The sequence below is a fragment of the Triturus cristatus genome, chromosome 1_2 (genome assembly GCF_964204655.1).
Source record: "Triturus cristatus chromosome 1_2, aTriCri1.1, whole genome shotgun sequence".
In the NCBI taxonomy this organism is placed as follows: Eukaryota; Metazoa; Chordata; class Amphibia; order Caudata; family Salamandridae; genus Triturus; species Triturus cristatus.
Window position 1 is genome coordinate 784,152,516 of NC_140580.1, and position 25,367 is coordinate 784,177,882.

At 41.7% G+C, this 25,367-nt stretch overlaps 1 protein-coding gene across 31 annotated transcripts in view; it reads left to right on the forward strand.

Annotated features, from left to right (window-relative positions):
- Positions 1–25,367, forward strand: part of ANK3 (ankyrin 3) — a 1,906,984-nt gene that overhangs the window by 999,399 nt on the left and 882,218 nt on the right. The window contains exon 1 of one of the 31 annotated variants that reach the window (XM_085608820.1): positions 12,593–12,717. The exons of 29 other annotated variants lie outside the window; for them this stretch is intronic. In XM_085608820.1, the coding sequence (XP_085464946.1) occupies positions 12,715–12,717 (3 nt within the window). In that variant the 5' untranslated portion in view covers positions 12,593–12,714. Of the gene's footprint in view, positions 1–12,592; positions 12,718–12,814; positions 12,990–25,367 lie in introns of those variants that run through there. One more of the 31 variants, XM_085608816.1, reaches the window with a different exon arrangement.

The window sequence follows — 25,367 nt, forward strand, 5'->3', positions numbered from 1 at the left end:
ACAAAATGCTAAAACCAGTGCTGGCTTAAACTGATATACGGGTTAGTGTATTCTTACCGAATGCGTAGAGCTTCAACGCGTAGGTTTGTTGGTGAGGTGGCTATCCAATCTCATGCAAGGATTTAAAAGGGTGAAGTCACGTGATACTAATTCAGTGCGTTAGAAGGTGAAGACAGACTATGCGTGTGTAACTAATGGGATAAAACGACAATAGACATATTATTTGAAATAAAAAATGTAACAGGTGTGAATTAAATGTGAAGTGTGAAAAATAAATACTATTAAATAAATACAATAAAAGAAATCCAGGTTAGGTTGTGGGTGAATAGTAAGAAAAGGGTTGAATATAGTGGGAATTGATAGTGAGATGTAGTGAGAGAATGGTTGAATGTAGTGGGAATGGAAAGAGCGTGGGAGAAAGAGAAAGAGAGAAAAAGGGGGAGAAAGAAGAGGGGTGAAAAAGGGGAAAAAAGAATGAGGATGAGAGGTGTACAGCGTTTTGGAACAGAACATGAAATGTGTGGATGTAAAGTATGGTACAAAGCAATATTTGGAATTAAAGGTAACATGTAAATTCTATGCGGTCATTCATTCCATGTGGTTTCATGGAGTTCAGCAAATAAATCCAGTGGTTTTCCCGCTGCAGTAAAAATTTGTGATTGTCTCTCCCTTCTTGTTTTTCAATCGTTTCCAGGACGCAGAATTTCAATTGACTGACAGTGTGTGTTGCTTCTGTGAAATGTTGGGCAACTGATGACTTTAACTGTTTGGTTCTGATGTTGGACTTATGTTCATTGAGTCTGATTTTGATTTTTCGTTCAGTTTGTCCAACATAAATCATGCCACAGGGGCATTTAAGCATGTATATGACGTTGGAGGTGTCACACGTAGCTGTTGTTCTGACTTTGATTTTATGTCCTTTCATAGGGTGTGTCACATATTGACCTTTGATGATGTTGTTGCAGTTGTTGCAGTTTAGGCATGGGATTGTGCCTTTGGATGTTTGCTGCTTGGTTGGTTGAGAATGTTTCAGAATTTCCCCTATGTTTTTGTTTCTAGTAAAGGCAAAAATCGGTGTCTTATCAAATATATGATTGAAATCCTGTTCCAGTGTGAGGAGTTGCCAATGTTTTCGGATGATCCGTTTATATGAGGCACTCAAGGTGGAGTATTTGGATACTACCGTGATTTGATTTTCGGTGCTCTTGGTTTGAGGATTGAGGAGTTAATTGCGGGTCTTGGTTGAAGATCGCTTCAGTGCTTCTTGCAGAAAATACAAACTCTCTCAGCAGTCTACACCAGCCCGCTAAGCAGCGGTGTAGAGGTTTACATATCCATGCGTCCCCGCAATGGAATAAGGCAGCCCGTTGTCTAATAAAATTCAAGTCTAGCAAACAAAATGCCTTGTTCGTTTTCATAAAACTACAATTCCCATGTCATTTGTAGTCCATTGCCCGCTTACGTCATCAGACGTCAAATACAACTGTCGGGTATGGCCGCCTCCAGTCTGCATCAGTTCTGAGACGAAGGAACGAAACAAAGAGACATGAGTATTTACGCTTCTTGAGGTAAGGCCCTGCCACCGCTAAAATTACCCCGGAATACATTAATAGACACCCAGGCTCATACTAACTGGGACCCGTCGTTCGTCATTTTAGATTGAAGCGGACGCCGAGATTGACTCTCCACGGTTATCTCCAGTCTAATCTAGCGGTCCCGTCGGAGCACTAGTTGCTTCGTATAACTCAGCAAAGGAAAGAAACTTCTTGATTCTTCACGCCCACACGTGTCAAGGTAAGACACTGAAAGCCCCATATATAACGTCCAGTACGACGTATATATAACGTGAAGGTATATATTGACATACAGAGTTGTTCGTTTTCTAGAATACAAACATACCGAGACTTGCTTCCAATGAATAAAAGACCGGAGACGTAGCCAAGCAATCGCCGCTGCATGAATACCCTGTCGGAACACACCACAGCTTTATAAGTAAGATGGGTTGCAGCTGTTACCTGTCCTTTTGTATAATTGGTTCGTTGTTGTGGATTATAGAAATATGAAGAGGTGACATTTTGTTGGTTCTTTATGCACTTAGGTCACGGATTGAAATAGTGACAATTTTGAAAAGCTTGGCTTGCTTTATTTTAAGGTAAGATCCTATTTAACACATGCAGCTACAACGCAATAGAGTGGGGCCATTTGATTAAAAATATTTTCTTTGTTTTGTTTCAGCTATATGTTGGTCCTGATGAGAATCCCCGTACAATAAGGGATTCGAAACGCGTAGACCCCCCTCTTTTTCGCTTTTGGCCAATCTTCTCTAAAATAACACAGTGTAGTGTTTTACAAACTATGCCAAATGCTTTCTTATTGATGGCCTTTTTGTACATTATTTGTTCATAATTGTTCTAATGTGTAGATTGTCTAGTGAGGATGGATGATGTGCATAACTGAGATGTTTATACGTTTGATTGCAGCTTTTTATGTATTGGTGTCAAATTGTACAAAATCAAGTCAAATATTCGATATTGTTGTGGTAATGATGTTTATATTGTCTATTTTCACAATGAATATGTTTTATTAACTGAAAATGCAGCTAATATAAAAATGTAAAACATTTCACAGATTAAATCCAACGGAAAAAGTGGTTGCTGGAGTTACTGTTTCATTCAGTTCCCCCTTCTAAGTATAGGTGAGTTGTGTGCAGCACTGGCTTTTTGTTTTGGTCTTTTGATGATATTTGGCTTAGCCTTGCTGCCCTTTGAGCCAAAACCCTTCTTGGTTTTCAAGGCTCTCTTTTCCTTAGCAGGATGGCTGGGCTGGATGCCCTTGGAGAATGATTTAAATATAAGTGGCCAGTGGGCTAATGGGAAATACTGGCACCTATGCTCTGAGTGGGAAACCGCAAGCATGCCTAGAGTTTGGAGGAAAGGTGGAAACCCACAAATATAAACAGAGATGGGAAAACAGGCAAAGCAACTGGCAGAAACACCTCAAAGTGGTACCAACAATAATACTCTTTCTTTGGCAGGAAAAACACTGGCTCTACCATATTATAATATCGAGTTTTGCAGAGATTTCAAATTGAAGGTTTGTACAAGTCCAGTAAACACAGTAAGAACTCCAGGAAGGCGTCCCTATTAGCAGTAGTTGACCATTTGAGGTCACTCAAATCTTGGGGGTTTTAGGAGGGAGGTAAAAGCACAGGGATATCTACCTCCCTGTTGACTCCCCATGCCAGACTTCCCATTCTGCATGGTACGGCCAGTCAGGCAGTTTATCTCTTCAGATAACCAAGTGAAAGGATCCACCATTAATAATTTCTAGGTGCACTTTTGAAATAAGGGAAGGCGTGTGGGTTATTTATGGAATCAGAGACCCATAGCAGATAATTAGAATTACAGGTAGAGTAACCTTTCCTTCTATGCCATAGGATTATCGCTGATGTCCATAAAAGGTAGAATAGAATAGCAGGCCAAAGAAAACCTTGTGATGGAGGTGGCATCCATTTGTGTGGTAAGGAAAAGAGCATTACTTTGATAGGACCGGATTCTTGCCTACCTGGTTCTCTCCAAGAATCCTCTCAGGTCGCCAGGATCTTTTTATCTGCTAAATAGTGTAGAGGGGAGAAAATCCAATTCTTAATACATAATCACCAGAATCAAATCTCATTTAAGAAGGACCACTGACTCTGAATCTAAAATTTGTAGGATTTTATTACAACCAAAAATAACTGCACATACAGACACCTTAGCACAAGGTGAAGAAGATAAATGGGCACTAAAACAAATGCAAGTCTACGTAAGAGTCTCATACGACTCAAAACAAAAAGAATAACTAACTCTAAAAGCATAAGAAATGCAATGGTTAAACCAATGTCTACATTAGGAATCATTAGCCTAAAAAAACCAATTAGTCTATCCCTACTCTATCTCTAAAGTGACATCCCTACTTAACATTTCTCTCCCCGGCAAGAGAGTAAAAAGGTGTCAGATGTGAAGACTTTCTTAGAAGTACATTCACTTATTCAGAGCTCGTTCTAAAATGCTCCTTCTAGTGTCCCGTCTAAACTTCAACTGCTCAACCCTCAGGGCACTGTCCCTAATACAAAATCCCCAAAACGTAGAACAAGCCCTTTAGCACACCTCTTCAGCCATGTCTTCTCTCAGTACTTTTCCAGTGAAACTTGTACTCCATCCAACGACGGTTAGCTTGACCTTGGATCCCAGGCACCTTCTCCGCTGAAAGTATCATCTGTAAATTCCAATCTACTCTCCTGTTGGCTTCTCGTACCATCCTAACTCCTAAAATAAAGACCTAGTCTCTCTAACGAGCTAAATGTCCTTGCACCTGCAACAGAAACATGGGAACGAAATACTTTTCTCTAAGATTTTCCATTTTCCTGAAACCCAAAGCCTTTATCAAGGGAAATCATCTTCGGCCTACAACGTTAGCTAACATAAAAAATGAACAGGCCTTTCTCTTTAAACGTATATGCGATCAGGCCTTTACACTGTTAAACACGCTCCTAAATCACACTTTGAGCATTAGTTCATTATTCTTTTTATGCATGAATAAGAAAACTACACGTGCAACTTTAACATGGCACACGTTTAACTAACTTGTTGCATTACATAAAAACCAAATATTATGCATTTACTAAAATACATTTGCAATGCTCTACGACATTTTTCTTTATGAAAATCATGGTTACATTTCTAATCACACCTATGTTAAACGATTCTAATAACACAATTTCTATGTCACCTCTAAACTAATTCACATAATATGTGGGTGCGGACTAACAGTGATTATGGTGCACCCCTACAATTTCAGAATACCTTGACGCTCGATCAACTTCAAGTAAATAGGTTACAACTAGAGGCCTGTCCCGTTAGGGAACCTGTCCTGGAATTAAAGTTAGTAAAATAACATTTACCAAATGTATGAACCATCTTCCAGGTGGGCACCTTACAGATTTCTCGGATAAGAATTTTTCTCACTGGGGAATCAGAAACTGCTTTTCCTCTGGTGTAATGGGTGGGATGTTCCCCTGTTAAATATGCTATTTGTATTTAGATCTCTTTTTCACGCTGACTTTAGAATGTTCTGATGTTCCAAAATTGTTTTGTTAAAACAAAAAGACAATTACTTGACCTGCCCCTGCAATCTTAGAAGCATGGCTAGAGAATGCTCTTTTTTTAAACTCTTATTATTGAACATAAGCTCCATACAACATAAAGTAGAGAGTGAGTTCACAAATATTATCCTCATACAAATCTTGGGTTAGACACGTTTCAAGATAAAAATTTCCATCAATGAAAAAGTGGTGCTTTTACGGCCCATGATCATGTGGAAAGCGCACATACATCTCCCTGATTGCCGTCTCTTCCCCCTCCCGGCAATCGCCCCAGCCTCTCGTCAAGTCCTATCCCCTGTACTTGAATCCTTGATTTGGTTCAGTAAAGCTGTAACTGACCTTCAAGTAGACTCCTTGTGTGGACTCAATCTACAAGTGCCGAGCTTCAACCACCACATGCCCACGCAATAATCAGCCTCTGCAGCTTGCCCAGTGATGTTCTAGGTAAAGTACCAGGCAGCAGTCTTGGACATTGCCGCCCTTCTACCTTCCCAGCAAGCCTCCGGGTGGATGAAGCCTTCTCTTGGTTTGGGGGGCGGCCTCAGTCCGTAAAGTACATTCGTTTGGCAAGACAAAGAAGAAAAAAATAGGTTGAAGCTTGTGGAGAAATACTGGTGGCCTGGAATGGATTGAGATGTTGAGGAGAAAGTTAGTGGTTGTGTGGAGTGCAGACAATCGGATAAGGTTTGAGAAGCATTGTGCAAACCATAGTGGGTGTTAACAAATCAGATAAAGCATGACAAAGATTAGGAATTGTTTTTCTATGTCAGTTTCATATAATACATGCGGCCCATAAGTATGCTATTGTGTTTATTGACAATACATGAAAATAGTTGGAGGTCTTTTTTATCAGTGAGCCTAATACTAAGAGTGTGAATCAATGTTTTCAGAGCGAGGGAAGCCCACCACCAGTATTGGATAATTGATTATAGTTACGTTAACTGAGTTGCAAGAGTTTTTATATAACTTGGGCATAAAGCACAAGAAGTAAATTATGTTCCATCCACATAGAAAAAGTATGGCAGAGAGGGCTAGTAGTTGGTAGTGAATCCATGGTGGGGGAAGAAGGGAGTTTTCACGATGGGGTGAGGTTCATTTTAGGGCCATATAACAAAACTCTACATACCAGCACTGGAGTGGTGTTATTCCGGGTTCTGAAAGCACAGGATGCGGTGACACCAGTGTTTAATTTGAGCCGGTGGTTACCGGTGCTGGCACTGGCATGTATTTGTCAGTGCCGGCACTTATGATAGTCAGCCACACAGTGGCAATGTTTTTGCAATTTAGAGATGGGTACAACAACAGTTGTTTATGAATTTAATGCACATAAAAATGAGTAATAAATGCTGTCCAAGACATTCTCATAGATGTTGAGGACTTGAATAGTCTAAACTATCACACTTGTAGGAGTGTGATGGTTAGTAGTTTTGTTGGTACTGTCATTAGCAGCGCTGGCAGAGACGATGGGTGATGCAGCCTGCAGTGGCCCACTGACGAGAGCCATGGCACTTATGATTTTTTTAAATTAATCACTGGGTGACACCTGCTTCACTTAAACCACTTCAGAAAGGGTTTCCTTCTGCTTTCGGTATACCGAAAGTAAAGATTATGATACAGGAGGCACAGAGCAAATGTAAGAACAGATGTGGCACATTGAAGTGTGTCAAAACTTCTTATTTTGGAATTGAATATGAGATCTGAAAAAAGGGTCCAACTAAATTAAGAAATGGTGTGAGTTGATAATGGTGGTGGTGAGAAGGGCATGGCATGAGATAATGTTGGCTAACGGGCAATGTTGGAATTGGAACATGTGGCCAGAGTGCCTGAGTGAGGCAAGGAGAGTTCTGAGGCCCTTGAAGCAGATTTTGATGAACGTGGTGGTGGCTCAGGAGTTCATGAGTTCCTGGTAGATTCAAAGATTGTTATTTAATGTAAACTTTTATTTTTCAGTTCCTGTAGTTTAAAGGATATGGTCTTAGTATAAAGGTGTATATATTTGTTGTGTATCGACTTCATTCATGTTTTTGTGTGATCAGTGGTGCACATAAAATGTGTGTGGGAGGATTTGCATGATAGAATTCCTCTTGGTATCCCTGGCTTAACTCATGTTATAAAGAGTTAAAAGAAGAGATCTATCTGCCTGTGCTCGCATGTTGTCCAGTTTATTCAGTGAGTGGCTAAAGCAAGGCTGCAGGGTGGCAAGGGTCTAAATCTTCTAGGGGAACTTTGCGGAAAGGATTTCACCTAGAAACAAAGGCTTACATATTGAAAAACCTCGTGGACAATTGAGTTTCTTATGGGATCTTCTCAATGACAGAATGCAAATTCTTGCAAGATGAGAAATAGGGTGAATTGTGGTTATGAATTCCACAGCCCCTTGGTGTTTAAACACGCATTGCCCAGATTAATAGATTAACCTCCCATATAGGTACAATGATTCCTCAAATGTTTGTCATAGGGCGTTTGTAGTAGAGGGAGCCTTAGAGGGCTGACAAAGGATTAGCAGTCACGCAGTAGGATTTGTCCCTGTGATCAGGTTGAGAAAATATGCAAGCACGGTTACAGCAGTTCCACCTTTTCCTGTTAATAACTAGTCTGGCCTCAGCACAGGGAAACTCACTGGTTCTAAGATAGCATCCCCAAGGTCTCGCTATGGTCTCAGTGAGTTCTCTATATGAGATGATATTAGAGGAAGTTTCTCGCCATTCTCTCAATGAGTTCTCTATATGGGATAATATTAGAGGATGTTGTCCTTGGCATCCTTTTCCCCCTGAAATTTGTCACAAGACTCTGAAATCAGCAGTTTCCAGACGTCCTCTTTCAGGTAAAACCCCTAAAAGACAACCTCTGTTTTATTCAGCAATTGAATTGATTAATCGAATGCGTTTACCTCTTCCTGACTAGATTAAGGAAATGTTGTGTATTTTGGTGTCGCTCTCAAATCTATGCTATGTTTCGAGCGCTTGCAGAATAGTCTGCAAGGTGTCATCTTCAGCCATGTCTCTCCAGGACTGACCTCCCTCCAATACAGACTGAGATTAGGGCCCTCCTTACAAGTCGCCTCTTAATTCATACTGTTACTGCCCCCCATTGGAATTAGGATATTGGCAGAAACGCCACAGATCTCTTTACTTTCCCTGATAGATTTCGGCTGCTGATAACTGTGTGGATTCTGAAAACTGCTGAAATATCATTGTAAAAATACTGGAGAAAATTAGGAATTACCAGGGAAATCTAGCCCAGAATTACTGATTACCCTATTAGATTCTCATTTCAGGGCCCAACTTGTACTGGGACGGATATTATCAACCCCTGCAGTTACCAGTACCGCTGGTGTCGATATCTCTGGTCTTAGGGAAACTCAGGCCTTTTTACCCGGGCCATTCGTAATGCTGGCTAAAGGCTATTTAGTTTAAAGAACTGCGCATTGTTTAAAAGAGACATCTTGGTAAACGCTACTCCCCTGATGGGAAAATTGCATTGGTACACCCCTCCCAACAGCCTAATTCATCCACTAATGGTTTGCCAGAGTGCAGGAACTCGGTGACGACTCCTTCAGTTTGTAGACATCCAAACTCTACAATACATTGTATCATTTTCAGCAAGTAACCAGGCAGGTCGTAGTGTGTTTTATAAAAATGAGCATAGTTTCTGACTGACCCAGTACTTGACCCTGTCCGTTCAACACTACGGGTGGTACTGTATTAGAGATCAGCCATTCTCTATCAGGGAATATTGGTAACGACCTTTGCTGGTATACAGTAATAATGCATTCCTCTGTAATGCTTACCTCTCGAGAAAAGTGTGTATTTAAACTCTCTGGTTGCATGGGATGCTGGAACACTCCTGCTGAGCTTAGTACCATTTCCAAATTTTCAGAAGGTGCCTGCGACTCCTAGCACTAATTCTCCCAGGTGCGGAATTTGCCAATCCACTGGTCAGCAACTGAGTGACCCACATCTTGGGTAGCGGATATGAAAGTAGCTGGTCTGTGGTATCAAAAGCAGTGCAAAGTCGTTACTAGCCAATATGGCCAGCTGTTGGGATGATGACTAGGAGAATGCTTTACAGAAGAAGCCGTGAAATGAACAAACGCAGGAAAATCATAGCCTGATGAATTTCTGAAGTGGCGCACTGCCCTTAAATTGGAAAAGGTGAACATTGGAAAGGATTGCTGTCTAGAGCAATGCCAGTAAGTAGCTTCTACTCCGACATTCTATCCAACACTTCAATTATGTGACACTCTAAGAAACACAGGAGTTGTGGGACCCGTAGCTCGCTGCATCTTTCAGAAAGTGACTGTCTAAAAAGCCACAGTTGGCAATAGGTATCACTCAGAATGTAAGGACACTTGGCAGTGATGGCATGTCATTGTAGGCCTCTGCCTACCAGACAGTGCAGCTGTCTGGCTATGCAAAAGACTTCTTGGGGACTTTCAGAAGGTTGACTTGGGAATGCATTCCACCCATGGCTTGCTATTGGCTTTGTAGGTTGTAACTCATGTTTTCTGACTTTTGATTTGCTGGCTTTATTTGCTTTAAGGCTGTGCAGCTTGAATTCGTACCTCCCCATGAGAAAGCTGTGTTTACAGTATTCTTCCGCAAACTCGTATTTTCACTTTGATGTGTAAAGCATATGCTTTATTTATGACACCTGTGGCATCTCGTTTTGAAGAGTTGGATAAGTTTAAAAGCACTTTTTATGAAAGCTTTTTTGTTTTTTTAGCTACAAAATTATTATGTATTTCGTCTGCAACTGTGCCTTTTTCGGAAAACATATATTACTGGTTATAAACTATTGCCTCATTTGTTCTTGCAGGCACTTGGGTCATGATTTGAATGGTGCAGCAGGTGCAGTGGCACAGGAACCAAAAGCTTTAGGAAACCCACTGAGCACTGATTATTGCAATATTTTACTACTAAACAAGCAGTCACAAGTGCAAATACCTTGCAGGCACTAGGGTCATGATTTCATTGGTGCAGAAGGTGTTATTGCAGAGGGCCCGAAAGGTCTAGCACACCCACTGAACACCGATTATTGCTATATTTTACTACTTAACAAGTAGTCACAAGTGTAATTACCTTGCAGGCACTAAGGCCAGGATTTGAATGCTGCAGCAGAGGGCTCAAAATGTCTGGGAAACCCACTGAACACTGATTATTGCTTTATTTTACTACTAAACAAGCAGTCACAAGTGCTGTTAACTTGCAGGCACTAGGGCCATGAATTAAATGGTGCAGCAGGTGCAGTGGCACATGGGCCAAGATCTATTGGTAACCCAGTGAACACTGATTATTGCTAAATTTTACTACTAAACAAGCAGTCAAGTGCAGTTTCCCTGAAGACACTAGAAACATGGTTTGAATTGTGCAGCAGGTGCGGTGACACAGGGGTCAAAAGAGCTATGAAACCCACTGAACACCAACTATTGCTATATTTTACCACTAATCAAGCAGTCAGGAGTCCTTTTTTGGTTCTTCTGTGACCATTCCACCCAAAGTAACTCATAGCCTAAAGCATTACTGTAATAAAAGATGTAACCTATTGGGCTTTTCTGTCTACCTATGACTTATGTCACATTCAGCGCATTTATAATCCTCATTTTCATAGTTTTTTATGGTCCTAAATTGCTCCTCAATCTGGACACACTAACTCCTTGGCAAGGGCATTCTCCATTCTATAACATTAGCACTTCAGCCATTGTAAAAACGTTTTAAATACTTACAACTTACCATATGGCATTCCATGACGAGTATTGGCAAAGCCAATAGGGAATGGCATATGCGAGATCTATTGAGCTTGTCAATGTTTTTTAGTCATATTATGCAGCAGTGCTAGCTTCAGTATAGCATAACTGAAAAGAAATTAAAAAGCACTATAACACTGACACACAGCCTTTTTACATTACTTTCAGCCATTTGCAACAAAGCTAAAAACATTAGCAAAGCCAATTCCTCTCACATAGGCAAGACCTATTAGTTTTGCCAATGCTTGTTGGATAGGAAGCAATAAACAAATAGCCAAACTCACGATCTTAGAAGAAATGGCCTTAATTAGCTTTTTTTTCAACAACAAAAATTAGGTTTCTGTATTGGTGAGGTCCAGTCACATTGTTTTAGCAGCGGTTTTAGATTACATATTTAGTTTTTTTCTATAATTGATCATTGATTTTGATCGAAAATGGGTTGTAGGGGCATTTATTTCAGTCATACATGCGATTTTAGTGAAAACCGTGGATAATTTAGATCCATATTTGACTCGTCATCAGTGACGTTTATTGACTTATTTAAGGCTGAATTTATTTCCACATTTAGTCTTTTTTAATTTTGGTTGTTTTAAGGATTCGGAATTGCCCTTATGTGACTGTTGCAAGGTCTCGGTCAATGACACCTTACACATTGTTATGATTTGCTCTAAATATCATACCCTACGATATAACCTTTTTTTGACTAATTTTAAAATTAATGAATTTTACTCAAGTTAGGCCGGCTTTTCTGTATTTACAGTTTTTAAATTCGCCCACAGTTTTTTCTTTCTTGTACGTTTTCTCTCTGGGGTTTTAAAGCAAGCGTGCTTATGTGCGTGTTAATTTCTGTTCTTTTGTAATTGATTTGTCTTTTATGATTTTATTCTTAAAATCGAATAAAGATTGTGTGAACTGAACTTTTTTCCATGAATCTGCATGTTGTGAGTGGTTTCAATTAACTCTCACTGTGAATACATCTGAACTGAAGTGGCAGCCGGATAGATTCCTGCACCAGTTGCTGCTGATAGAAGGGAAGTCCCAGAACATTGCACAGTGCTTGTCCCCATCCCGTGGTGGGTGTGTTCAGGGAAGGCCGGGTGTAGTTTATTTGTAGGCTTCGTTCCAGTCAGTCAGTGCTTTCGTCCAGAAACGTGCAAGCGCGTCGAGGAACAGCTGTGGAGGGGAGGGCGTGGCACACCGTGAGAGGCCCTCTTGTACAGTGTACCCAAAAAAAGACTCCTAGGTTTGCCGCCCTATAAACACTACTGTGCTTGAATGCCTCCTTCAGACTTGCCCGGCTTGGTTAAGACGTGTTCCTCGTGCGTGGCAGGACAGAAAGATTATTGGTGTTGTACATGGCAGCCCTGGAATTTTGTCTGGGAGCATTCCGCCATCCTCGTGTGGTTTTTTCTATTTTTAGCATGTGTTACATATATGCAGCAGTTGCCCGGTTCCATAGGTTCACTTTTACACATTGCGCACTGTTTGCCTTAGCGTGATTTTGGAGGGAAAAAACGGCGGGCAGGGTGTGGAGATCAGGAAAAGCAGGTCTAGGTGGAAATATCGAAAACGATCTATTAACCGGGAAATGTGAGGAAGATGTAAACTCGGCTGCCACGCGCGCGAAAGGCAGGCGCTGTAAAATGGTGCGCGGCAGTCACAGGGCCCAGCGCCACAGAGGAAAAAGCTGATAAGCAGAATGACAAAAGCTGGTTCCGCGAGTGGCTCCAAGCGCCTGTCCCGCACCAGCGGCCGATTGCGCTGCTATTTTTGGTATTCCACATATCACGGGCACACACGCAGAGAATGATTGGAGCGTACAAGTATGGTAAGTGAGCCTGCAATCTCGGGGCACGCGCACGGTGTGGCGAGGAAGGGCTGCAGGGCTATCGGGCTACACTAGGCGCTGCCTTTGTTTTCACAGTTAAGGGGGCCCTCGCCGTTGCCTCTAGCTGGCTGCTTCGAACGGCCTCGCATATTCCCATAGAGCAGCGTTTTTAGCTGGGATGCTGTGACGGATGAGTTAACTGACTGACTTATCAAGTTTCATTGTGGGCCCAGAAAATGGCAGTAGAGGAAGAAGATCTTTTCTCCGAACACGTAAGATCTCGCTAATCTTAAAATGTATGCTTTGCCCGTGCATTCTTTTGAGCAAATCTGGTTTATTTGCGACATCCTGCCAGGCGTGGACTGAGGTGTGCATTTTTTTTGATGCTAGCTTGCACTCGCCTTTTGTCTTTGGGTTCACATGAGGCAGCAGAAATGTTTACCGTACGCACTGTCACCTGAATGCCGTATTGCACTGTCCTTTGTGTCATCGGTACATTTTGCATAGGATGTTTGCTGAAATGCGAAAGAAGGATATTTGTTTACCATGGGCTAAGTATTTCGTGACCAGAGAACAAACCTTGCATTTGAGGCATAATTTGCACGATAACTGTACATTAAGCTCGGGTGCTGGACGCATTTGGCTGGATCTTTTGTTTGGATAAACAGCATCTTGCAGTTGCTGCAGGGCGATGCTCGGATATTTTCTACTGTTTGTGTGAAATTCGTGCATTAGAAGAATTGTCATGAAGGTCAAAAGGTCATCTCGATTATTTGGCTTCTGTTCATTTTTATTATTATTAACAAGTGTTTTGTTTAGCACGTGCACTATACGATTTGTGAACTTGTCCTCGATTTCATTTGTTAGGTTGTATGACCACTCCCGTGACACCTTTTTCTTAATCGCTGCTTCAAACCTCATGATCCTGCCACCGTGATTTGCCCTGCAGAAATGATGGAACAATAACCACAATGTATGAGCTAGGACGTATTTTATGTAGATATAAGAGGAAAAGTCTACTTATCGATTCTTGCTTCAAGGATGCTTTTCAATGGTTTATTTGATCTAATTTTAATTTGTTGTGTGTGTATATATTTTCCTCCCACAGTGGCGGTTGCCACTTGGTCGTTATAGTTAGGATCACGTTTCCATAAAAAATGCTTTTCTTGTGTTGTTAATAACTTGGGCCCCTGATAGACCTGGCATCCTTGGCGTCGTTTCACCTGACTTTTTGCCTTCTGACCTGTTTTGCTGACTTCATTTTTGCTGGCTTTAGTATTCTGGGAACTTTACCACTGCTAACCAGTGCAAAAGTGCATATGCTCTATACTCAAAACATGGTAACATTGGCTTAGCCACAATTGGCATATTTAATTTACTTATAAATCCATAGTAGAGTGCTCTATATGTTCCCAGGGACTGTAAATTAAATGCTACTAGTGGGCCTGCAGCTCCCATTGTGCCAGCCCTTTAAACATGGCTCAGGCCTGCCGTGGCAGAGCCTGTGTGCGCAGTTTTAAACTGTCATTTCGTTCTGGCACTTGAACCTACTTGCCAGACTCAAATATTCCCCTTTATTACATATATTAGTTACATTTATTGTCTGATTGATAAAAATCATTGCATTGTCTATAAAAATATTAATACAGCATTTACTCAACAATACGTTGGTCGTAATAAAATATAGCAGATGGCTAAAAACCATCTGCAATTTTATAAATATCCAACTCTAAAAACATTATTTATCATTGTGCAAAGGTTGGCGCTAGGTAGTGCTAAAGTGCTTCAAAGATTACAATCCATACTACAATATTTGACAATGGATCAGCTTTGCTTGTTCCATTCAATATCATTGCAATTTGTTACAAAATACGAAATTACTAAAATGACATTCAAGATTTTGCTTCTTCCACTCAATGGCGCCACTATTTGTTACTGTTTTGCGTGTTACAGGTTTGTATAAATTCAACAATTCCTAAAATTAGTCCTGTTGTTTTAAATAAAACTAACACACATTGTTACATTATAAGTAGCACAAAAATTATATACCTCTACTCCCTGGTAGTCTATATAGATTTTGAGACTGATTTCAACATATTATACACCAATTGCAAGAACTTGGTAAATCGACTAATCAGAGGAATTTATCTACCATATAAGTAGAGTATAATGGCTTGGGGGCAAGTTCTCACTCCAGGTTCGATAAACAAAGGTTTCAACAAAGTTTGTTGTGCTTGAATTAGATGAAGGCAGTCACAGGCTATAAGCAATGAAATCATTTCAGTAGTTTTTGAGCAATTAGTGCTGAAAAAATGTGTATATCTAGGGTGCGCGGAGCCTCTGCGTAGCTGACAGATCTCCCGCTAAGATGTGATTGGCTGCCACCACATAAATGAGGAAGTAGTAGCAGCCATCTTAGGCCTCAGGACTCAAGCACGAGTCCTAAAAAAAGAAATGAAAAGAAAGACATAAGGGGACAGGGTAGGAACACCCTGACCCCCTAGGCCTGGAAGTCGGGTCCCAGAGGAACCCTGTTTGGGGCCAAAATTGTTTAAATAAAATTGCCACAATCCACGAATCCACAGCAAAATGTGGAAAAAAAAAAACCCAAGGGGTGGTTCAGGGCCCGGGAATGACGGGCCGTGTTTTATTTGGGGACGGGAGCTTTGAAATTGCTCCCATCAGCTGGGAGCAGACTTTTGTTCTTTTTCCCTGTCTGCACTGACGCGGGAAGGGAAACAGATCAAGAGATTGCTCCCACCAGAGGGAGCAGCATAAGTAGCTGCTCCCTCTGGGCAGGAGCAATTGCAAGTCCATCAGCATACGGGGAGTGAGCTGGTGCCATGGGAGGCCCGGTACTCCACCAGCAGCCCCCAACATTGAGCATAGTGGGTGCCTGGGTGGAGACCCACCTTGAAATAATGTGGGTCACAAGGGATAGGGTCCAGAGGGCCTTTTAAAGGCTCAAGGAGGAGGGGCGGCACAGCCCCACTCCCCTTTCAACACATATATACCGCCCTGGTGAATGGGTCCCCAGGGCCATAATAGACGCGGGGAGAGCGACACATGGCTCCCCTCTTCTTCAAAATAAATAAATGCCACTGGGGGATAGGGTTATCCAGGGCACAATGAGGCTCTCCCCTTTAAAAAAAATTTAAAAGGTCCTGACGTATGGGATCCCCAGCGCCTAACTGCCTTATAAGTCTCGGGGAGGGGGCCTCAAGCCCCCCTTTAAAGTATATAGGGCCCTATGGGATGGGGTCCTAAGGGCTTAATAAGACTCAGGGAGGGGGCCCCGTGCCTCCATTTTAAGTACATAGGGCGCTGGTGGATGGGTCCACAGGGCCTAATAGGATTTTGGGAGGGGAGCCACATAGCCCCCTCCCATTTTAAAAACCATAGGGCCCTGGGAGATGGGGTCAAAGCAGCCTAATAAGGTTTAGGGAGGGGGGCTGCCTTGGACTGCTGAAGTCTGTGCGCAACGTGGGGTTGCCTACCTGCAAGATGTTGGTTGCAGGGCCTGGCAGAAGGCCAGGACCTGCAGCCAATCCCATATAAGAATAGCCGAAGGTCCTGCACAGCATGGGGTTGGCAACCTTTGGGTGGGTTGGCCGCAGGGGTTGGCTACTTGCAGGGGGTTTGCTGCAGGGCCCGATCGCAGGCCAGGGCCTTTAGCCAACCCCCCGCTATGTATGACCGAAGGCCCTGCATAGCATGGGGTTGGCTTGTGGGCAACCTTCCCCTGCGCACAGCCTATGGCCATGCTCAGTGTGGGGTTGGCTGCATGCAGGAAGTTGGTCGCAGGGTCTGGGCGGGCAGCCTGCAGCCAGCCTTCTCCCGTTGTGTGTTGCCGGGGTTTAGATTTGCATATTGTAATACATTTTTCCATAGCATTAAAAAACACTAGAAATTTACTGAAAGAAACAAAGGTTAAAGTTATATTATAGTTAGGTGAAATGTTCAGTAACAACTTAACGTTTTAAGCTCTAAAAATCTCAGAAATTGACCAGGTAACCATGTCTCATGCCTTCACCATGCACTACTAATTACTCCACATATTATAATACTCATGACATCTTGGGAGAGGAGTTGGCCTAACGGCTAGGGCGGTCGACCCCGAATCTGGAGAACCGGGTTCGAGTCTCGGCAATGACGCTGAACATCCTGTGATTCTGGGCAAATCACTTAATCTCCCCGTGCCTAACAAAAAATGAATGTGTCCTCATGTAATGCAACTGGTGCTATGTAAAGCGCTCTGATACCCGATTCGGGTCAAGTTTGAGGTATATAAAACTCTGTAAAATAAAAAAATCTTCTATGACATCATTGATAATATCACTGCAACATTTGCAATTAAATTATTGATGAGAAAACTGTGCATGGCGAGGGCACGAGTTGTAGTTACCTTCGGGCACAAGTCATAGTTACTTGGGCTAACTATAACTGTTGACTTTTTAGAGTTTAAAGCGTTACGTCGGTACTGAAAATATATATATATCATACTGCATAGTGGTGACCACCACTGTGTGGTTATAGTTAGGTCATTGTTTCCATAAGATGAACATTTGTTTGTTTTACTGTTACTTTGACCACGTATGATGAATCTGCACAAAACCTTACCTCCAAAAAAGCTCATTCACCTCAGCTTCTTCCTGTGAAGTTTCAGGGTGATCTGTCAAGTAGTGCCAAGAAAAAGTTGGAACCCTAAAACATTGATTTCCAATGTGAATTTCCATAGGAAAATCCGGTTGGAGGTGCAGAAAAAACATCGGAATGAAATGACATGAAATTTGAAAAAAATGGGAACTTTACTCAGAAAGCGTGCTTTTGTGATTTGGTGTAAATCAGTTTAGTCTTTTTCAAGATTTTTGCATTTACAGAGGTACTCTGAGGTGGTCATGAAGGGGTTAAAAATAGTTATATCATGACGGTTGGTACCCTTGGTGTCCTACAGGAGCCCCACTGACAATGAAAAATATATAGGGCCATCTTTGGTTACGGGTGCTTTTTTTCCAATTTGCCATTGTGGTACTGCAGGACTGTATTGCATGATCTGAGCCATCTCTCAAGCTTCCACCCTATGGTATCCCTATACCATGCAAGTTTTACTAGGAGAAGTTTACATGCTACAGCAGCACCATTGGGTGGAAGCTTCAGCACTGGTACCGCTGAAGTACATGGGACCAAAAAAGAAAAAAAAAGATATGTAGATTGATGTTGTGGAGAGGTGGCCCTTCTGCAAGGTTTGGGCGCAAAGACTCACCAGGAGCTAGGCCCAGAGGCCAACTCCCACTGCACATTGCCTTTGGTGGTGCGCAGAGGGGTGTTCGCTGCCCGCTGCAGGGTTAGATGGAGGGCCAGACTCTGCGTCCAACTCCTCTGCAGAAGGCAGAAGAGGGGAAGTTGGGTGGCTGAATATGATCAAATACCCTATAAATTCACTTAAATTAGGGCGCTTGTGAATTCTGCAGCTTTAATGCTTTTTTCAAAAAGGGACATACCGGAGGGATGTGGGGGGCCACATGATGGAAGATTGGATTGCATCTAAGGCTTTGTTATGAATAGGGTGCACTGCTTCAGTCTGCACCAAAACTTTAACTGGACGCGCCAGGTGCAGAACGGAACTGGGCATCAGATTGTTGTGAATGCTCTGCTTACAGTACAGGGGCGAACGTGCACCTGCACTGTAAACAGCCCATTATTGAAAGTCAGAATACATTTTTCACACCGCTGGTCTGCCTTTTACTGCAGGCTGAAGCATGCCTGTATTTGTAAGCAGTCGGAGATCCCACTGCGAGATGGTTGCAGTATATTACTGCACCTGCCTGCAGGGCATGCCTAGATAGTCCTTAAAACCCTTTTCCTAAATTCTGAGTGGTTCCCCACAGGGTGCAATGAGTGTGCACTACTTCTAAGTGGCACACAGTCGGTATGCCTCCTGACACCTCCTTTGCCTGTGCACCAGCATCTATAATAGGGCAGCGGTGTAGAGGCAAAGTGTTTCCTCATATATGATATATGATAATGGTCTCCTTCCTCCCCCTCTATGTCTTGAAAGTGAAAGGGGAGAGGTGTGGCGCCGCGGCCAGGGCGACTGACTGTGGAATCTGGGGATCACGGTTCGATCCCCGGCGTCAGATTAGCCCAGCACCATGTGATTCTGCGCAATAACTTGCTTAATCTTCCCGATGGCCCCCAGCGCCTAGAGACCCTTACGGGTGATTGTTCGCGCTTTACAAATGTGGATTATTAAAGAGAACCACGCCCCTCTGACGTCTGGGGATTTAGTGCTTCCAATGAGCTATAGATTATTCTATGGTTTCTGGACCATAGGAAAGTGCATTTTAGAGCATGTATTTTACGCAATCTTTAGATAACTGTGTACATGGCTTCGACATCTTTCTGAATTTAGTAAAACCATGCAAGGCAAGAGCACAGTCCAGGACTGATTCTGGCCAAAGACCCGTTTGGTAGAATTGTAAAAATTACACTTGATCACAATACCGATTCATAGTTTACGATTATCAGCAGTAAAAACTTTGTGCATGAGAATTATTTTAACAACCAATTTATATGAATGCAGTTGAAGGTGAATGATGTGGCAACAGATTGAAAGGCTTCTGCACTAAGCATGAGCATAGGAGAGTTCTACATTAAGGAGTTAATCTGATGATTGTGAAAAAGGATGAGTACTAACATGATTTAGTCGTGGAAGGATTTTTTTCCTACCCCTTACATCAACATGAAAAAGTCCTCACAGAGGGACTCGCTGGAAAACTTAAAGCTGAATTATCATTGTGGTTGTGCAGAGATTCTCCATGGTCTCTTGTTGGCAGGATATATTTCCTTATTTGTCATTTTGTTAAAAGTTATTAAAGATAAAGACTTTCAAATGAATGTGATTTATACTTTTAAGATATGTAGAAGATAGACTGTAGAAAGAGTCCACTTGTTGCTATTTCTGCAAGCAATTGTTATGAATACTACTCAATTTTAGTTGTGTCTACTGGTTTTGTCTTTGTATTCACTATGAAAATTGTTTAATGTAAAAGCAAATTAATACAGGTCATTTAAAAAAAGTTGTTACTATGCTTCTGGCTATTAGAACCCTTTTTGGATGATTGAGCAGGTATTGTATTTTAAGCCAACAGAGATATATTTTGAGGTTTACAAATCATATGTATCTCACTGGATACTGTTTAATTTTTGGAATCACAGAGATAGGATTGTTTTAAATAAGAATATTCTACAACCAAATTATGAAAATAGGGAAAGCTAAATATAAATATAAGTGGCATTCATGAGGCAAGGCAAAGGGGTGGGCAGATTAAGGATGCTTGCTTGTAATTTTGATATTTAATATCTTAGTGAATAAACAGTTAAATGTTCAACTTGATTACTGCAAAAACAACCCTTTGGTTTTGCCTTGTTTGCCCTAAGTTGGCAGGGTATGCCCAGACGTGGGTCCCTTGCTCACTTTGCCACTGGATTCAAGCTAGCCTGGCTGATGACGGCTGATTAGCCAGAGACCGGTCCCGGGAAGCTTGTTTTCGGTCCAGGGAAGACATGGCTTGGCAGTTCTAGCTGGACTGTTCCCATGAGGCACAGGGTCAGACTGATTTGCATATGGCCATGTCTGAACTGGGGTGGCGGAGTGAGCTAAAGAATGATGATGGATTAAACCCAGATCACTTGACTGGGGGTGAGTGCTTTCAATGTTCAACACTCCATCCATCATCCCCTTTGGTTTTGCCTTGTTCGCCCTAAGTTGGCAGGGTATGCCCAGACGTGGGTCCCTTGCTCTCTTTGCCACTGGATTCAAGCTAGCCTGGCTGATGACGGCTGATTAGCCAGAAACCGGTCCCGGGAAGCTTGTTTCCGGTCCAGGGAAGACATGGCTTGGCAGTTCTAGCTGGACTGTTCCCATGAGGCACAGGGTCAGACTGATTTGCATATGGCCATGTCTGAACTGGGGTGGCGGAGTGATGATGATGGATTAAACCCAGATCACTTGACTGGGGGTGAGTGCTTTCAATGTTCAACACTCCGTCCATCATCCCCTTTGGTTTTGCCAACTTGATTACTGACCACATAATCTAAGTACAACACATTACTCATCACTCGGGTTGGTATTGCATATTTGAAATGCCACACTCGACAAGTGCTTGAAAATAGAGAACCTGTAGAGCTATTGTCTGGAACAATAGAGGTTTGTGTGTTTGAGGAAATATAAAGTTTTAGTTGTTACCAATGTACCTCCATCTTTTTACCAAAAGAACGTATAGACTTGTTTTTAAAAATGTGGTTACAAAGTTGACAGCTTAAAATATTTGACTGATTTAATGGTGCAAACTCAAAATCGAAAGAACCCAACATTAAAATATGACATTTACTTAACTCTGTATTTAAGTAACAAGTGCTAAGGTGATTAGTGATTCATGAAGGGGGCAGGAAGAGTGTTTGGTTTTGAGTACTCACGTACCTCGGCCTGCCTTTCACCTACTTTCGTGTTGTTAATGGTGCAGTTAGAAACCATACACATTTATAAATTAAAAATTGAGTGCTTAAAATCTATTCAAAATCTTTCAAATCAAGAGTCAATATACTCCAGGCAAGAATCAAAGAATATTATTACTTTCAAGCTGAAATTTGGATCTCTGCGATTAGTTCGCCAATATGCTTTTAGATAATAAAGACTTTATACTTTTGGAATGGTTCTAAATTGGCTTGAGGCTCCCACACCATTTCCCAAAATTAGATAAATCTTAACATATCCTGTTTATTGATTTAATTTTCTTTTCTTTATTTTTCCAAGTGTTATCAGTTGATGAAGATTGTTTGTCTTGGTGGCAATTTAAACATCTGTGACTTGGGTATGATTTTTTAAATGGAAATCATGCCTTATGTTCTTTGATTACTTTGTGAACAGTCTTTCTCGAGCCACCCACTGCCCATAAGCCTGATTCTTAGTAGTGGTGTTTGACCGACAGTCAAGTGAGCCGAATATTGTCTACACTCTATTGCCATCTTTCACCTCAAATTTATAGTTGAATGTGAAGTTAGAAAAATTAACATATTATAATATATTCTAGAGACAAGCCAATAGTAAAACGCTTAAATGGTGCAGTAAGTAATCTTTCAAAGTATCATAGAATTAATTAAATTATAACAATAATCATGTGTTTAAGTATAGTTCTTTATAGACTACATTATTTCTGGTACTTACCGTCCAAGCATTACTGTTACCCAGTTTTCTGCTGATCAGTTTACTAACGTAAGAGGGGCTTTGCCAAAAATTTTAGTTTGTTATATGCAAATCACATAAAACGTTAGCGGTGAGCCTTTAAGTCACGTAGACATTACAGACGACTGATATTTTTAAATGATGGTCAAGGGCAGCCTTTATTAACAGTTTATTTTACACTTATGGACAACACTGTAATTGGTCCAGTGGATATGAAAGAAAAGCCAAACATGCTTATAAATGTGAAAGTCGAAGAGGGGCTATATATATGAAACAGATTCACTCGGCGATATTTTATAAGTCTTATTCCCCTAAATAAATGGGTTTAGGTACCTGCGATTGTTCCATCAAATATGTGAAATGGGGATGGTGGTCTTTGCTCCGATTCCAGTGCATGTGCTATACTAATTCCAGAGTTAATACAACTGCACCAATAAAAACCTCCCTCCATTGTGCATATCCAAAAATCAATGATTTGTGCATCACCGGAGAAGTTAGGGTGCACAGAAAGAGGAGAAGTATTTCCTCCCTCCACTCCTAGAAGTCATCTATTTTCCAGCCCTTGAACCAAAGGTTGCAGAGCTAGGGATGTGGAACTCTTGCCGTTATCACCAAAAGGTGGACAAATGAGCTCATTCTTTTATTTTACTGAACTTTCTCTACCTCCACCGTTAAACACTCATGGTGAAAGTCTAAATTAAATAGTTTATTTTAATTTCTGTTTTCCTGATTTGTCCACTATTTGATTCACTAGTATCTTAAAAATTGAATAATTATGTATGTGGGTTCATATAGTGGAAACATATCAACAAAGCAAAAAGAGTGTTGCAGAATAGAGCAGGAGAGATCAGCTACAGCTCGAGAGGGACCCGCAAGGGGTCGGTTGGCTGGATGGTAACTTGTGGCTTGAATCACAGTTAATGCTTTGGGTGAAGGGGCAGAGAAGGTGTTCTTAGGGTCCAGAAAGAATTGAAGTTTAACGCATGTGATGGATTGCTTGTAGGTCAGGCTTTTAAGTTCTTTCCTGATGTGGAGGGTGTTTGTGGTCTGACAGACTTTAGTCTCAGGTTTACAGGTTTTACTGACAGATTTAGTATGGAGTTTCCTCCACAAATAAGGGCTACTTGCTCCTGTTTCCCCATATCATTCATATATGTATGTAAGGCATTTTTCATAACATTAACCATTCAATTATTGGTAGATGATCAGAGTGAATGTTGCACATTAAAGTGCTTGTGTTTATACATTTTATTTAGTCTTTTATTATGGAGGTTGTTTGGCACTCTGTTCTTCAGATATCCAATGTTCTTATTTTCTAAAAACATTTCTCGTTTTTAATCCTCCACATGTTGCCTTCTCTGTTACATGGCCACACCTCTAGCATCTGCATAATGACGATGCAGAAAGTCTGTTGTTTTTATGAATATGAAATGATGCCAGTTTCTTAGGAGCCGCCTGAGGTGTAAATAAACTGATGCAAATTGAAGAGGTTTAACATGAGAGGAAGTTAGTTTCAGAATCTGAAGTACATTGCTAAGGATTCATGATTTTAACATTTTAGCAGGTGCTCCTTATTTTTGTCCAATAATTTTTCAAACAATTACTTTCTTTTGCATGGCTATATATAATAGCCATCAAAATAGGATTGTTGCCGATGGTAAATCGAGAGCACCAGCCGCAGTCACTGGATACCGTTGCTGCTCTACCTATGTGGACCGAGCATTTGCATCATACTGCAGTGCACAGGATTGCTAGCATGTGGTGGTGACACTTGATAGGCTGCTGCATGGTAATGCAGTTCACAAGAGGAAGCCGGCAGAAGAGATTTGCAGAGTTTTATTTGTATTCTTTATAGAAATGCCGGGTGAAGTGGTCTGTTTCCGTCACTGGTGCAATGAGCACCTCTTGTCGCGGCTATTCAGAATGGTTAGTACGCCCTTTTGCATGCCCTATTTGACCCCTATGGATTTTGTGTTGCTTACTGTTGTTTTGCTATTTAATATAATCCTCTTGCATGCTTTAAATGTGATGTGGATCACAAGGCTAATGCTGGAATTGTGATTGTGGACTTTGGTAGTGTGCTGACACTCAAAGTAAGTGTGCTCATTGTCGCCATGGAATAGCATTGTCTGCCCCTGTTCACGGCTTCGTCGGGCGGTGAAGAAGCTAATCTCTTGTCGGCTCAATGTACTCATGGCTGAATTAGGTCTGCTTAGCTCCATGGGTGGAAGCTCTCATTGTCTGGGCTTAATACAAAGGTTAAAGATGTATATCATTTTGAGAAGTGTCGGCTTGCAGTAGTGGTAGCCCGCTGTCCAATGTTGTTGTGAATGAATGGTGCTCTTTGATTGCGGTTAGTTTTTCTACAAGGTGGTGCGACCAAGGACTAAACGCATATGTGTAATAGGCTATGCCAGCAAATCTTTGGGAAGGTCGCGTAAGCGGATCTTTGTCTGTTACGTTGAGTATTTACTTGCCAATGCATGTTACCGTACACAAAAAGGTAATCTTGTATCAACATATATATGTTGGTTGTTGATTCCTCCATGTTTAGATACACGCACCATGCACGGTGTGCTCATAGGTATACCCTTTTCTGCTAACCCAAAGCGTTAATAGGCATAGCCATAGCAACCGAAATGTGTGAGGTATCCATGCTCCTGCTGGTGGCATCAGTGACCTTGTCACCGCCTGCCCTTGCCAGGGGTCATGAGGAGCCCCGGCCAAGCTCTGCTCTTCCCTGGAGAACCGCTGTGCGGTGACAAGACTCTCCTTCAGCCAGATAGCCAATGGCAGGGAAGCTGTGTGAAGGCAGATGTGTGCACGGTGTGTTATTTCAACAAGCCCGCCCCACACACGTCTTTTTACACATTTCACAACGTATTTTTTCACTTAATTCACATGTGCAAAAGGAACACTGAGAACACGAAAATTGGTATTGACAACTCGGAAACATGGAGGCGAATTTAGTTTGGACGAAGGGTGTGTAAAGATGCACAACTGTTTATCTGAAATTCTACGAACATTTTGCAAAATGACTCTTTTAGTGCAAAATGTGGTTTACTGGTATTTCGCATGACTTTCTTTTTGTGCAAGTGCGCACTTCATATAAAAAGTCTCAGGCGATATCTGCTGGAGATTGGTTTCAGCCAAAAATATCCCTCACTAACAGATTTTATGTTAAGTCAGTCTCCCAGAGACAAAAATTTGACAACATTGCAATACTGTGAAATGTTCAGAGAGGTGCAATGCAAAATGTGGGAACGTTTCGAATGTTGTCCGTGTAATTCAATTTCTGGCAAACTTAGTTGGGATCAGTGAGGAAACGTGTACCTGGATGTCAAACCATGGTTTAAAATGATAGGGGTGCCCTTTAACCCAATTTTCGTTCTCACAAAGGTTTAGG